The sequence below is a fragment of the Acinonyx jubatus genome, chromosome D4 (genome assembly GCF_027475565.1).
Source record: "Acinonyx jubatus isolate Ajub_Pintada_27869175 chromosome D4, VMU_Ajub_asm_v1.0, whole genome shotgun sequence".
Classification (NCBI taxonomy): domain Eukaryota; kingdom Metazoa; phylum Chordata; class Mammalia; order Carnivora; family Felidae; genus Acinonyx; species Acinonyx jubatus.
This window is the reverse complement of record NC_069391.1, coordinates 4855569-4871733: the sequence shown is the minus strand read 5'-3', so window position 1 is coordinate 4871733 and position 16165 is coordinate 4855569. Positions and strand designations below refer to the sequence as shown.

The following is a 16165-nucleotide window of genomic DNA, read 5'->3' as shown; positions in this document are numbered from 1 at the left end:
AACTCCATCTCGTCTATTTTGGGCACTCTAACTTGTTTCACACATCTCGTGATAATTCAGTAGAAGGAAACCTGAACAATGTCACCTGCAAAACAACAGCATTTCCAGAAGCCTGGGCAGGAAGAGCAAGGGGTGTGTGAGCCAGAATTCCACATGCTCTGCTGGTGACGTGCGACCCAGGTCACGTCTCATTCTGCACTGCCGACCTCCAAGAGCTCCAGGGGAAAGCGACGGGGAAAATGCGTATGGCTACACTCCAAAATCTGGAAAGTGACACAAGGCCTTACAGGACGGGCCACTCTGGGCCTTTACCCTTAAGTCGCCCTGGCCCACACAGACATGGCAGGACCTAATATGCTCTGGGGAATGCACAGAGCCTGGGCCAGCAGAGGAGACGTGGTGGTATCCAGCCAAGCCTCTCTCTACATGAGCTTCCTGACGTCCCACCGACACGGCGGCCCTACTTATGTGGCCCCAGTCGACACGATTCATTCTAGAGCAAGTCGTAATGCTAAGCAAGGCTTTCTTAGCCTTCCCTCTGTGACTTTTACCATCTGGGCATCCTTACTCGACTCTCCGGAACTTCCGCGGGACGTCAATCCAAGGAGACAGCTTTTAGGAATCTGCTGGGACGGCTGAGTGGTGAAGGAGGTTTTCTTGGACCTAGGTTAAGCACCTCAGCTACAACTTTGAACTGAAGGGTGTGGAAAGGAGGACACAGCAGTTTTTTCCTTCCCCTAAGCCAAGAGACTGGTCTCCAAAGCACACACCTAGCACCACAAAATTAATAAGGAATAGCAACTAAAGTCTGAGTGCTTAGTATGTACTAGGTGTTGTTCTAAGAGCTTTCCATGTATTAATTTAATACTTCCCACAACCTGAGGATATATGGCACTATCATCATACCCATTTCACAGATGAGTTAATTGAGGTGTGGAACCCTAGACCGAATAGATTGCTTAAGTTCACAGACTAGTAAGTGGTGAACTTGGATTCAAACCTAGCCGGGCAGGCCCCAGGCTAGCCCTCTTTCCACTGCTAACATGGCCTCGCGGACCAGCAGGTCTCCACTTTCCCACTGCCTGTGGCACAAATCCCGACCCGAAGGCCCTCAGCCACCTCGTACTTACATCCTGTCTTGCTCCTCACCCATAGGACCTACTGTGTCAATTAGAGTTTATCCCGGACCCTCTGTGGCCTCTGCTTCCCACCTCAACTAGGTTTCGTAATTTCCCATCACGCTGTTCCCGACTTCTCTGGCCGGTAAATTCCAGAACGTCAGACCCAGTTTCATTCCTTACTCATCTCAATCCGACTTTTCTACCAAGAATCACAGAAGTTCTCAGAATGTGAAACGGTGGCGGTCGACTTGCTGAGAGCTTTGCGACCAGTCAGTGCAGAGACAACTTCCTCTGCGTTCTGTCTAGCAGGCAGGCACACACAGTCAGAGCTGTACCACAGAGCCTCACTGAGGGCTGACTACGTGCTCGAGCAAGGCTGACTGCTTCTGGCAGCTTTTCCAGTATCGAGACGATCAGGCCAAAGGCTTTAGTGCTCTGAGAGCCATCTGTCCCAGAGAGAATTAAATGGCCATCGGACCGAGCAGCAACACCAGAGACGCTCGGAGACGTTCGTTCCAACGCGTGAAGCTTGGGAACAAGTTGTTGTGTGACAGACGCCCAGCGGGGAGGCCGCTGGCAGCCCGTGTCCTACCTTCACTCCGTCCAGCACAGCCTTGATGACCCCTTTCACCGTCGTGACCATCTCTTTGTCTTCTGAGTTCACCCCTTCCAGCATCACTTGGTCAGACCAGCGGATGAGGTTGGCGAGACTTTGGTACACCCGGCTGTAGCAGGAGGAGAGGGCTGAGCTGGGGGCAAGAGAAGAGTTTCTTAAAGAAGGTGAACCCTCTGAAGCACGACCGTCACTTGAAGCTACTGTTTGATACAGAACCGGTTTCTTGGAGACAAGGGCTCACTTCTAACCCTTTCTCTCCGGAAGACCCACACCTCCTTTTCGTGACAAACGTTCCCCTGGATCTATGCCCTTATAAATCCAACACACACCGTATGCAGCTTTACATTCTAGTCTGTTATAAGACTGTTTCATTTTCCAAACATAACAGATAAAAATCCCGCCACAGTTTATGTGCTTATTTCCACAGCTGACATGCTTCTTCAAACTTCCCGCCACCCCCCCACCCCCCTTCCGCAGGATCCTGACCTCTCCCTCCCCTCCCCTCCCCCCGCTCCTCCTAGCTGCTAATCATGGGTCAAAAGCACTACACGCTTCTCGTTCTCAGTCAGACTAACACTCATGTTAGATGGGCCACAAGGAGCCAGCGGGTGCGTGGCATTTCAGCAGGCAGGATCCTCTACCGAAACAGCCTCTAAACGTGAGCTTGAATGGTCTGTAGCTCACCAGAATTCCTTCCAACGTGGGCTGAGCTCCACTCTCTGCACCATAACCATGGCAGACCTGCCAGAGCCCCGCACTCATGAAGAGCGTTTCCAGAACGACAACGGACGAGGGGCAAGGAGGCCTGTGCTGGCGGAGGCGTCGACCGCTCACCGCGAACGGAAGGCCCGGCTACGTCCGGATGCCTCGCTGATTGGGGAGGGGAGGCCCAGATGTACACTCTATATATCTTCCACATATTTTTAAGTAACCGGAGGTACTTTTCTCTAGGAATTATGGAAAGGACTACCTTTCCATTTTAAATATCATGTACCATAAGAGAGGAAGGGCAAAAATATGGAATTTGTGGAATGCCCCTTCTTCCCCTCAAAAAAAAAAAAAAAAAAAAAAAAGGTTGGGGGAGAAAAAGAACGAGGGAGATATTGAGCAGCCCAAGATAGAATTTGAAGGAAAAGATACAATACTGTAAGACACGATTAAGACAGCTTCTAAAAACAAAGCTGCTTATAACAAAACCCTGAAACAAACAAAGCTCTAGCAAGAAGCTCTTCAGAATCAGGTGACGGGCAAACACTTTCCAGGAGATCTACAATTTCCATTTAGCCACTCATTCCGCTCTGTGCGTGTTCCAGCAGGAGAAGAGAGCAGTCAGAAGGAATGAAAGCAAACTCCAGTCCCCTTAGAAACCAGAACAATTTACCAAAGGGGCCCCCGGAGAGCCAGGGTTGGGCTGCCTCAGGGAAGAGTATGAGTGAAAGTGCTGGGTGCTGGAAAGAGGGCTGCTGAAGGGGACGAGAACTGGTCTCCCCTGGGGGCTGGGCCATCGGTGGTGCCATCCTGCAGGAGGTGGGGGGATGGCCCTTCTAGCAACTCCAAGCCTCCTCCGCCTCCTCCCGGCAGGGCCAGGTGAGGCCTCTTTCAACCAAGACGGCCACCTTCTGCCAAAGTGCCCGTGGGGGATCCTGCCAAAGCGTCAATCACACTGTTAAACTACTGGCCAGAACTAGATGAAAAGGAGGCAGGCAGACACTTTTACACAATGCTCGATTTCTACCTGCGTTGAACGGTAACATCCTGAAAGCACCTGAAGAATTCAGCAGTCGTGGCCACGCTTCACAGCGTTAGCTTGGAATACTCCTCTGTGTCAGGGGCTGAGACATTCAGAAAGGAAGGAGGGTCCCGTAACCAGGAGAATGTCCAGTGGCCACACGTCTCCATGCGCCACACACTCCCCAGCGCAGGAGAAGGTTCCTCCGCTCACTGTTCACGCCAAACAGCTGCTGCTTGTTCAAAGGCTGGTCCGCCACTGTCCCAGCACCCTAGGGGATGGAGACGAAGGGCCCACCAGCTGGGACCCAACCCACAGAGATGCTCTGAGCAGAAGGCGGGAAACACCTTCCTAGCTCACAAACTGCACCGGGAGGAATGATGACGGAAGGAACCTAAGAGAAACCTTTGAAGAGGAGATATCAGGGTGGTCGAGAAAAAGATCATCCGTTGGCTTTGCGAGAATCTCAGGAGGAAACATCCCTTAAGTGGTATCAGCCAAGGGACTGCCAGAGAAAAGAAAATCATCGCTCCCTATGGCCACACCCGGGCATTTCTCTTTCCCTCTAGGAAACTGCTATAGACGTGAAATAATTTTTGCCAACTACAAAATAGTTATAAGATCTCCCCATAGACAAAAAATGCCCCCAAACCACTGTCCTACTGCTTGATCTCAGTGTTTGCGCCTATTCCCACCCTTCCTTCAGGTCCCGCTCGGGGACCTGCGGGAAGTTTAACTGGGCCACGGAGTCTCCTCTAACTCTCCCTCCTTCAAATCCCAACAGAGCTCCGCTCGGTACCACTAGGTTCGAACTCCACCGCGGTAGGGACACTCACACGAAAAGGGGTGGAGGAGAACTCTGCATAAAAAGCCGTCTACACATCTGACCCTAGCGCACTGTTGGGCACATCCCCTCAAAGGAGAACGGCACCGGGCCCTTCTACGAGCTGGGCACGGGGTTAACTACGGGAGGGACATGGTACTCGGTCTCAAGCCCAGCACACAAAGCACTCGGTGCGTGGCGGCCACTCAGCAGGGCATGAAGGGACTCATTTCCCCAGGCTCCTCCTCGGTGACAGGAGCACGGCCTGGAAAGCAAAGACAGTAGCAGGGCAAAGTCATCCCGACAGTTTTTTCCCTCCGCCACCAACTGGCCAAAAGACCACAGTCTACAGAGGTCAGCTGAAACTCCAGGGTGGAAGGCCCAGGCCAGAGAGCTTCTCGGAAATAAAGACACTTGTTTGCATGATCTCCCAGAAGAAGAAAACGATGCACTTCGTTGCCAAGTTCTGAAAGCAGTTCACAAAAGCTCAATCTCATGGGGCTGGACGAACACCAAACCATCTCAAGGAACAGAAAACACAGCTGCGTTTATCCTGCGCAGGTACCAGAAAAGAAACACAGAGCCAGCGGGCACCTCTGCTAGGCCTCAGCTAAGACCACACCGAGTACCCCTTTTCCTTCTCCACCTAACAGTGAAGACCAGAGCAAGCTGCTCCCAGACTCGGACGGGAAAACGCACTCAAAGCTCGCTGGGACGCAGCTGACTCCTCCCGACATCCCTGGCTTCCAGGGAATCCGGGTGCTGTCTGGGAGATCCTGGTCTGATACAGTTAAAGGTTTCATTAATCCATGCTCGAATGGGATTCTCGATCTCCTCTGGCCTAATCAGCTAGGCAGTTGAGGTCTCTACCAGGCTGGATATTAATAGGATTTAATGTCGTAATACACCACGGCTAATGGAAGGGTACCAGAAATGTGTCCAACTCAGTGTGATTCCTGCCAATGACCTAAGGCCACGAAACCACCACAGACTTACCCTGTGGCTACATCCCGAGCAAGGCTAGAGATCTCCCTCAGGGTCGAGGCCTCATGAGTAACAGCGACCTCGACCTTGGGAGAGCATCAAGTCATAGCTGTGAAGGGTGGGGAGAAGGCTCTTTTCCCTCCCCGCACTCTTCACTCTTCCCAGGAGCCCTAAGTTTGAAGCGCCCCCAAACCAAGACGCCTGTAGGCCTCCCTTGCTCTGACACAGTCAAGGATTTCAGGGCAACTCACCTGTGCTGAATCCGAGGGTCGCTCTGCACCAGGGGTAAGATGGCCTCCAGCACCTTACTGGCTGACCCTGGAAGCATCTCCAGCACCTTCTTATCAATAGCCATTTTGTCCACAATGGTCTTGAAGTAGCGCAAGGCACTAACGACCTCCTTCTCCTTCTCTTCCAGCCAGCTCAGGTTCTGAAAGGAAATGTTAAGCACAAGGAGGGAGGAGAGAGATTAAAGGGGGCGGTTTCGAAAAAAGTAAAGCGCGCTTTCCTATCGACTAGCTGGAGACTGATGCAAGCAGAAGAGACTTCTTGCTGCGGAAACCAAGCCAAATTACTTTCTAAGGACTGCAGTCAGGATACAGAGGCTAGGCTAGGAAGCAGAAGGGAGCTCGGACCAAGAACGTTCATTCAGATATTTCTGAATTCCCTTCCTGGTAGAGACTGATGTGGCTGAGGTCTTGAAAACTGCTTCGAGGATCCTTCTCTACCACACTGAGATAGCACCACTCGTTAAGCATCGTGAGGACTAATTTGCTGATGGCTGTAGGGAGCTTAGCGAACCCGCAGTTAGATCTCATGGTGCCTATCCATCCAGTAAACCAAATCAAGAGACCCCAGGCCTTTCAAAGATCTGAGGGACAGTAGAAGATGGTCAGAGGCATTCGTGTGCAAAGCCCACTCTCCCAGGACCCCTCACGAGATTCCCACACTGAGTCCGAAGACGCAGTTCCCTCTCAATGAAATGGCTGGGCTCACCCAAAGGGTCTAGAAACCCCAGGGTTAGAAGGGGTGGATGCTCTGGGATGAAAAGGGGAAGGTGCTGGGGCAGGTAGCAATGGTTCAATCATCACTCGTGCAGCAAATGCTAACAGCATCCATAGTTCCTCTGCTCCCGAAGAAAGCACAGCTAGGAGGAAAACAAACTCCGGAGCCCTGCGCTTAGCAGTATTCAAACTCCCATGCCCAAATCTTTTCTCCTTGACTACAGGATGCCTCAAATTCAGTCAGTGGGCACACACACCCCCTTGGTTCCTTTCCCCAACCTCCCTCTATATGGCCTTCAGGTCAGAGGCCCGGGTCCCAGCTGCCTGGCAGGGAAGGGAAATCAAAGATGATCCGTAAGACAGATAAATCCAAAAATGGACACCCTATTCAAGCAGAACTGATTACATGGCCAGCGCAAACTGTGATTGCTGTATATGAGGAAAGCTGTCACCTGTGGGCTCTCCGAGGTCCAGCGAACATACAAATAAAAGCACCCAAGGGCAAGAAGAACATTTCTAGAAAAAAGCTGATTTCAACAATAAGCTCTAAGGAGATACACCAATGACATATAATAAGAAGTGATTATGATTCTGAACACTAACTCTTCTCTTCTCAAATGATGGAGAATGTCATTTTAAATAACATTCAATACTCGAGGCATTTATTCCATGGGAATAGCAAAAGAAAATAGGTAAATGCGATCAAGAAGTAAACAGCTTCTTTAGTCAGACAACGTTCGAAGACCCGACTCAATTCTTCTCCACGGGAAACTTCCCCAAAGGGGGTCTGCAGACCACAAAGAGCGGATTCTCTAAGGCGGGGAGTGCCTGTCCCCCCTCCCCACCCCGCCCCCCATCACTGGAGCCTCATTACCCCCACCTTGCATCTTCTCATGACCTCACATGTTTATTTACTGTTTTTGAGGCCAGGCACTTGTTTCCTGCCTCACAGACAAGAGCTCTCCGCCTTGCCATCGGCCGCCAGGGCCACAAGGAACGTGAGTATGAAGGAGTCACACTCAGACATCAGTGTGACTGAAACGCCGGCGGCCAGAGTGGCCAGAGGACCCTGACCACGGCACTGCTCTCTCAGCACATCGGGACGTGTTTGGAACCAGGAATGATGAAAGATGGGGAAGAAGCAGGAAACCTTATAAGAAAATCTCATCGGGGGGCGCCTGGGTGGCTCAGTCGGTCAAGCATCTGACCTCGGATCAGGTCACGATCTCACAGTTCATGAGTTTGAGCCCCGTGTCGGGCTCTGTGCTGACGGCTCGGAGCCTGGAGCCTGCTTCAGATTCTGCGTCTCCCTCTCTCTGCCCTTTTTCCCTGCTCACACTTTCTCTCTCAAAAATAAACACTAAAAAAAAAAATTAAAAAAGAAAGAAAGAAAGGAAACGTCATCAGGTTTGCTAGGGAGAAAGGGGCTGACCTGGAGATGGGAGGCACCCAGAAGGGGCAGGAAGGCACTCTGAAGCAAAAAGAATCTTCCCATCATTTGCAGAGAGATCCAATGAGCCACTGAATAGCCAAGCTGCCCTGGGCTCCTACTGAAGGAGCCGACAGCTTAGCACAGTCTGGTTTCATCCATTAACTCTCCAGCAAACTGCACTCCCAGAATTAATGGCCTCTGAGTGTTGTGCGTTCAAAGCACCTCTGCTCCTAAACAGCTCCGACTTCTTGCAAAATGCAGCCAGCAGTCAGAAGAGTTTACAAGGAGACAACTAGCTGGAGCACTCGCCAGAACTGGGAACCCAGAGCTCTGGCTCTGCTCTGTTGCCCAGCTGCACAAGCTCAGAGGCAGGTGCCCCGACCCGGGCACAGCCTCCCTGTTGTGGGGGATGAGGCACCAGCCACTATCCCTCCACAAACCGGGAAGCTACATGAGGGTAGAGGTGCCAGGGGAGGGACTAGGTTCGAAGCCACCACTGGGCTTGGGGGCCAGTGACTTCAGGCTCCTCATCTGAAAAATGGAGAGGATATTACCTGATATCCGCCCCCCCCCCCCCCAATGTGGGGACGTGAATAAGAATGTGCATAGAAGCAGTGCATAAAACTTAAGGGAAAACCAGATTTTGATCAAGAAAACTTGGGCCAGAGCCCAAAGTCCGTACATTTGGAATAATAAGAGGTTTTGCACACAGTTATGGAGAGGAGCAAGTAGGACAGCACGTGAAATCACCTGGGACAGGGCCTAGGCAATGAGACCCTCCGTAAGCCGTACATGAACCTGAATCTGTGCTGCTATCTACCGGGCGACAAGTTTCCCGTGTGTTTAGACAGGGAATGGCAGGCATAGAAACTGGGATTAAAATGAGAACACGGAGAAAAATATTCTCTAAGAGGTAGGAGAGCTCATGAGTAATAAATAACAATGACAGCAAATGACACGCGTGTTTTCGGATTTCTTCGACGGTCTTCTAAGTTCATACATGTTGGCAGGCTCCCCACACCTCCAGTTGTGCCTGTGGGCCTCTACGAGACAACAGGTTTGTGTTCATGTCATCTCAGGCAGCTGACTTGGGGCAGAGCAGAGTGACTCAACCCTTCTTAAAGGGCGACAACCAAAAACCAGAGTAGCAGTCTTCCTGGGTAAAGCTCATACTCACAGTTCCTGGCTACAGAATAGGGGGTTCTAAGCAGCAGCACTACTGACGTCTTGGGGTGGATAATTCTCCATTGTGGGCAGGGCCGTCTCATGTAGGATGTTTACGAGCACCCCTGGCTTCTATCCACCAGCCCTAGTAACACCTGCTTCACCTTTCAAGTCGTGACAACTCAAAGTGTCTCCAGACGTTGCCAACGTCCACTGGAATCTGCAGGAACCCGTACCAAGCGAAGGACACTTTAGCACCGAATTCCCCCCAGGGACCTCTCTCGGAGGAACGAACAAAGGGGGGAAAGTCCCAAGAACCGAGTGGCTGAACCAGTCTCTTCCCGGCGCCAACTGCTAGAACGCGGTTGTCGGAAGTCACTTCACCCTCGACTGCCTGCTCGAGTGCTACAGGGGCCACCGGCACCGTGCGTGGGCTCCGTTACCGGACTCGGCTCCCAGAGGGGGCCGTACGGAGGGACCCGGAAAATGACTCTGGCACACACTGATCTTCCACTCTATTACTATTCTTCTTCAATCTGGAATTTGACCAATCTGGCAAACACTGAATACTTTATTTCCTCTTTTTCTTCAGCCTCTTTTGCTACCAGATGAGGCGGGAAAAAGGGTTATTCAACAAACGACTTTTGGACTTAAAACCTTAATTGTCTCCACTTCTAACTAGAATTTTAAGATATCCTGCTGGTCAAAGTACAAACAAAACAAAAATACAGGTACGCTGTAAAATGCAAGAATCGTGGCGTCTGTTTGCCAGTGGCATTGACTTGACGGCTATGACGAAAGCTCTTCCACCAACTACGCTCTGGGCGGGCCCTGGAGAGAGGCTGCGTTTCTCTACAAGGCTTGTGTTTATTCTACGTTGCGGGGGCTAATTTTGCTTTTCTGTCCAGTTACGTGTGAGCGTTAACACTTACATTCTGGCTTTTGTAACGAGGAATGCATCGCAAGAGTTTTGACTTGGATGTGAGGCAGCCTGAGTTCAAATCTCAGCCTCACTACCTTTTCCTGTGTGATGGTGAATGCTTCATCTTCCCACAGGCCCAGTTTCCTTTTCTGCAAAGTAAGTTTCCATCCTCCAGGGCTGTCAGGAGTGTTAAGTAGGAGTAAGTGTAAAGCAGCCAGCACGTTAGTGCTAAAGCTGGATAAACGTCAGTGGCACAAAAGGTGTCCCTGGCTCTCGCAGTGCTTGGTTCTGAGTGCACTCACCACACTGAGCTTGCTAGATGCCTCACAGAGCACCTGTTACTGTAGACGCCCTTCCCTTCTTAACTGCTCAGATCATCTTAGCAACTCAAGGAAAAAAGAGCTGGTCTTGAGAGAGAAGACTTACCCACTTCCCCCAGAACCCGCTGCACCCAAGCAGCACACCCAAACCCACCCCAGAAAGGACCCCCAAGGTTTCGTCAAGGAGTGCTGAACTCTCTCCAAAGACCACAGGGACTTGTATAAACTCTTAATTTTACCCAAGGCCCCTTGGACTGTTTCCTGAACGATTAAGCCCACAGTCGCCACCCAATTCAACACAGGGATATTGCAAGAGATTTTTTTTTTCCATCCCCAAAACCACGGGCCAGGATTCTGCAGTAGAAGGCAAGGCAAACCCAATTGTTCTTAATGTCACACTGACCTTCTGCCTTTGAGACCTGGAAGCCACAGCACTGGTGGACATAAATTCTACTGCCTGCTGCTCCAGATCCAAGGGGATAGGGTAGCCCTCTGGTAGAAATCTGTCTGTTGCCTCCTGGAAGAGAGGAAACCTGGATTCCTACAGAGCTTGAAATGGCCGTTTCAGGCTGAAGGGAGGGGTTGATGAAAATCTACAGCTGTTTCAACGTATCTGGCTTCACTGGCCCTGCTGAGGTTACTAGTGCTTGAGGACATCCTTGGCTGGGTTTCAAGGATTTGACATGTCTCAGAGCATGGGCCCTAAAGCCAAACGAAGGACGTTCTGGACGTCACAAAGCTCCCTCTCTGTGTGTGCGTGCCAGGGCAACGTGGGGCTCTCTGGGGGCAGGCAGGTGGCATCCTGGGGTGTAAACATGATGCACTGAGCTGTTCTGAATGCCCAGAAGATGATACATCTGGGAAAGGAGAATGGCTTCAGCCAACAGAACCTGACTCTGATTAACAGGAGAAACACTCGCCATCCCAAAGGCTCACATTTCGCAAGGACACTCCAGGCCCCTGCCTGGCAGCACGGGAATGCTACGAAATCCGTGCTCTGCAGTGGCAGCTGATCCCCAGGGGGTGAACTTAAACACAGCACAAACTCCGACGGCTCGAAGTGGGCGAAGGCCAGGACAGACACCTAGAGAGAGTCCGCTTACTTTGTTCACAGGCTTCTCCGGGACTTTCACCGACACCTCAGCTGGTTTTCCCTTCTTGGACGGCGTTCGCTTGATTTTGGGCGAGTGGAACTTGTCCTTGAGCTTCATGGTGAAGGAGGAGAGATGGGAGCGCTGAGAGTCTGAAAACAAGGAGGTGCCGATGGTTAGAAGTGGGGTGGGGAGGAGCTGCGCTCCGTGACCGTCTGCAGAAACGAGCATCGTCCCCAAACAGATCGTTTCCCCTGGCTGTTTCAGAGTTACAAAGCAAAGGAAAGATCTGCTGAAACGCTGCTCCTTGCACGTTTTAATTTCTGCAATTTCCATGTAGCTGGGTTGTTCAGGATTGTGGAAGTCAGAGATGGTCAAATAGCCGTGGGAAAAGAACCCACAAACGCTTTCGGTGTCCTCTACAGAGTTTGTAGGATGAGCTGACCCAAGTCTAAGGGAACCAGCTAAGAAGAAAGAACACCACAGCAGAATCACAGGGGTTCAGGTTGTTGTACGAACTGGAGAGGAAGGCCCTTCTGGATCAACCTTTAGGGAAGGTCACCAGGCAGCACAGGCACGGCCTCAGAGTCCGCATCGGGGACTAAAATCGCACTAAGGTATTCAAAACCCTCTGGAACATAGTGAAAGACTGGATGGTTTCTCTCCAAGATCAGGAATGAGACTAGGGTGTCTGTTCTCAACATTCCTATTTGGTGTCATACTCTTAACAAAAGCCATCCAGATTGGAAAGGGAGACATAAAACTACGTCTATTTGTAGCTGATCTTGTATATGGAAAATCCCAAGCAATCTATTAAAAGGCTATTAGTACTAACAAACAAACTCAGCAAAGCCACAGGATATAAGATCGATATGTAAGTGTCTGTTGGATTTCTAAACCGTAGAAATGAACATTCCAAGATGAAATTTTAAAAAGCTTCCATTTACACTACAGGGAACTGATGATGACAGATGCAGAGGGAAGAGGTGGGGAATGGGAAAAGTGGGTGAGAGGCCGTGGGAGATACGGGCTTCCAGTTATGGAATGAATAAGTCATTGGAATGAAAGGTACAACCAGGGAATATAGTCCAGTGACACTGCAAAAGCACTGTATGGTGACAGAGGGGGCCACACTTGTGGTGAGCACAGCAGGACATGTAGAGATGCCAAATCACTACGTTCTACACCTGAAACTAACATAACACTGTATGTCAACTCTACTTCAGTGAAAACAGAACGAAAACAAAAAGCTTCCATTGGCAATACCCTCAAAAAGAATAAAATACGTAGGCATAAATTTAACACAAGAAGTGCCAGACCTACACTAAAAACTACAAAACGTTGTTGAAAGAAATTGAGACAATCTAAATAAATGAATCAAGAGTTAATATTATTAAAATGTCGATACTCCCCAAATTGATTTACAGATTCAATGTAATCCCTATGAGAATCCCAGCTGGCTTTTTTTTTTTTTTTTTTTTGCAGAAATTGACAATCTAACCCTAAAGTAAGTATGGAAATAAAAGAAACATGGAACAGTCAAACCTATGTGGGAAAAAGAAGAATAAAATTAGAGGACTCATGCTTCCGGACTTTAAAATGTTCTATTATGGAGCTGCAGTAATCAGGGCAGCGTGGTACTGGTATGAGGACAGGCACACAGAGCAACGGAATGGAACTGACAGCCCAGAAATAAACCCACGTGTCTTCGGCCAACGGATTCTTAACAAGGGTCTCAAGGCCATTCAGTGGAGGAATGAATGTTCTTTTCAACAAATGGTGCTGGCACAACTGGGTATTTCACATACAAAAGAACAAATCTGGGCCCTTACTTCACCATATACAAAAACTAACTCCAAATGGAGCACAGACCTGAATGTAAGAGTTAAAACTAGAAACTTAGAAGAAAACTTAGGGATAAAACTTTTGTGACCTTGGATTTGGTAATGGTTTCTTAGATATAACATCAAAAGTGACAAAAGAAAAATTAGACAAGTTGGATTTCATCAAAATTTAAAACCTTAGACTTACGGTGGCGATCATTTGGCAATACATACAAATATCCAATCGTGATGCTGTACGTCCGAAACTAAGACGGTATTTTGTGCTGCAAGTGACACCATCAAGAAAGTGAAAAGACAGACTACAGAATGGAAGAGAGTATGTACAAGTCACATGCCTGCTAGGGACTTGCACACAGAAAAGGTAAACAACTCCTATAATCCAAAACAAAAGGCAAATAATCCAACTGAAAATGAACCAAGAATTTCAACAGACATCTCTCTAGATGAAATATACAAATGAGCAACAAGCATATGAAATCACCATCATTAGTCACCAGGGAAATGCCCAAACTGACGTAAGTTACTACTTCTAACCTACCAGGTATAATCAAAAAGACCTATAACAAAGCAAGCGTTGCTGAAGGCTGGGGGACTGAAACCCTCCCACACTGCTGCTGGAAATGCAAAATGGTGCAGCTGCTGTGGAAAATATCCGTCAGTTCCTCACAGGATCAAACACGGTTACCCTACACCCCTGCAATTCCATCCCTAGGCATACACCCGAGAGAAATGAACACATCCATCCACATGATTTGTACACGAAAAGCTCACAGCAGCATCATGCATGGTAATCAAAAGGTGGAGATAACTCAAAGGTCGATGAACGAATAAATAAAGTGTGGCATATCCCAACAGCAGAATATTACTTGACAACAGAAGAAATGAAGTTCTGACACCTGCTACGACATGGATGAATCCTGACAGCATTTATGCTAAGTGAAGGAAGCCGGTCCCCAAAGACCACTGATGGTATCCAGAAGGCAAACTTTTAGGGACAGAAGGTAGATCAGTGGCTGCCAAGATTGAGGGAAGGGGAGAGGGCACGAGAGGGGTTGCCAATGAGTATGAGGTTTCTTTCGGTGAGGGGACATAAATGTTCTAAAATTAGAATCTGGTGATGGTTGCACAACCCAGTGAACTACTAAAAAACAAGCCACACTGCATTCTACACTTTAAATGAGTCAATCGTATACGTGAATTATATGCCAATTAAGCTGTTTTTAAAAAAGCAAAGACGCACCAGGCCTTCCTCCATCTCGCCATCTACCTCCGTGCTTTCCAGTGTCTGATACGATCTTGTGAAGTGATTTACTGACGTGCTTGTCTCCTCACAAGAATGCCAACTCACTGAGGACCACACCTGCCCTTCTCATGCCCGCATCCCCAGTGCTGACATGGTACCTGGCCCAGAGAAGATGCTCAGCCAACATTCAACATTCACTCAACAAGTGAACTGATCAACCAAAAAATACCCCTGCAAAAAGGACTGCTTCTTTCGAGACCAGCTGAAATTCACATTTGAAATTTTCATACTTGAAAGTGGTAGAAAATTGGGGAACAGAACACGATCCTATGCGGTAGAAAAACACACACCTGTGGTTTTAAAAATAAAAAGCACCCGTCCCCTTTCCATTTTTCCAGCTATGTAGTACTAAAATACCCTTCCAAACGAATGACATAGCACCCTGCACGACAGCCGGTTAGTGTGTCTGTTATTACTTCACGTGACCTTGGGGACAAAGTGTGATTCCTTTGTCAGACCTTCCAGGTGGCAGGCAGGGTCAGATAAACTATCTGCTCCGCACAAGTCTTCTAGAAGCGCATTGCACTCTGGACCAAAGAGATGGTTAAAAGGGTGAGCTCTGTAGTCAGACTGTTTGGGTTAAAATACTTCAAAGTCACCTCTCCAAGTCTGAAGTTTCTTTGTCTGGAAAATGGGGCTGGTAACTTTGTTTTTGGTTTTTGTTTTTTAAGTTTATTTATTTTTGAGAGAGAGAGAGAGCGCACGCGTGCACGCATGCACAGTAGGGGAGGGTCAGGGCGGTGGGCGGGAGGGGGGGAGACACAGAATCCGAAGCAGGCTCCAGGTCCTGAGCTGTCAGCACAGAGCCTGCGTGGGGCTCAAACCCACAAACTGTGAGATCATGACCTGAGCCGAAGTTGGACGCTTAACCGACTGAGCCACCCAGGTGCCCCGGTAACACTGTTCTTAGGATGGCTGACGTGATGTAGGATAAATGAGACGCTGCCCGTGGGTAACGCAATGAGGTGCTTATCCAAGTGCCAGGCACATGGTACCTCAATGCAGGGAGCTAGCCAAACTAACTATAGGATTTGGATGGGTAGCAAGGCTGATCAAACTCTGAATTCTTACCTCCCAACTGCTTACAGATCTTTATCAGGCGATTCTGTAGCAGTGAACTTTTAACTCACGACCCTAGGTGACCGTGGGCCTTACAGTCTTCCTCCTCTTCCTTCGCACCGACCCGAAGCCTCAAACGGGCTTTTATCCGTAATCTGTTCTGCTCTGTGGTTTCACGTGTCTCCTCGGCCCTCGTGTCCCTGCAGGCATAGCACTGACCAGGCAGGTTCCCGAGCCAGATGGGATGTTAGAGCAGTGTACTAATCCTTACGACTTCCATCGGAGCAACTAAGACTGAAAGCAGGGCCAGAAAAGCAGACACAAATGAGGAAGTCTAGGCAGGATGCACGGTTTCTTTGGTTTGCTTCCGTGGTCAGAGACCTTCAGAGGCCTGGGATGGGGAACCAACTTCTGCCTGTGCCTGTCTGCCGCCCCGAGTTGCTCTACGGACAAGCCAGATTCACATCTCCGCCATCGTGACGAGGGCGGAACTGGGGTGTGCAAGCAAGGCACGGACGGCTCCCCAGAAGACCTCTCTGGTTTCTGCACTTGCAGAGCCAGCCCTGGTCATGACCCAAGGGCCAACGAAGGGCACCCCCAACCTGAGAGCAAACTGAACGCAGGAAGTATATTACAGCACTCTCTACCTCAGCCTGAAATTCTAGTCTGTCTCGGGGCACGGCTGGGAATCCACGTCAGCATTTAAAGAACGAACTACATTTACCAATAAATCTCTCTCCTGGGAGTATTTCA

General features: G+C 49.5%; 1 protein-coding gene across 18 annotated transcripts in view; it reads right to left on the bottom strand.

The window, feature by feature from the left end:
* RAPGEF1 (Rap guanine nucleotide exchange factor 1) overlaps positions 1-16165 on the bottom strand; it is a 130515-nt gene that overhangs the window by 53302 nt on the left and 61048 nt on the right. For 13 of the 18 annotated variants that reach the window (XM_053204468.1, XM_053204469.1, XM_053204473.1 and 10 more), the window contains exons 2-5: positions 11219-11358; positions 10519-10632; positions 5525-5703; positions 1714-1870 (exon numbers count right to left, since the gene is read on the bottom strand). In XM_053204468.1, coding sequence (XP_053060443.1) covers positions 1714-1870; positions 5525-5703; positions 10519-10632; positions 11219-11358 — 590 coding nt within the window. The remainder of the gene's footprint in view (positions 1-1713; positions 1871-5524; positions 5704-10518; positions 10633-11218; positions 11359-16165) is intronic. The other 5 variants (XM_053204471.1, XM_053204476.1, XM_027035432.2 and 2 more) reach the window with 1 other exon arrangement.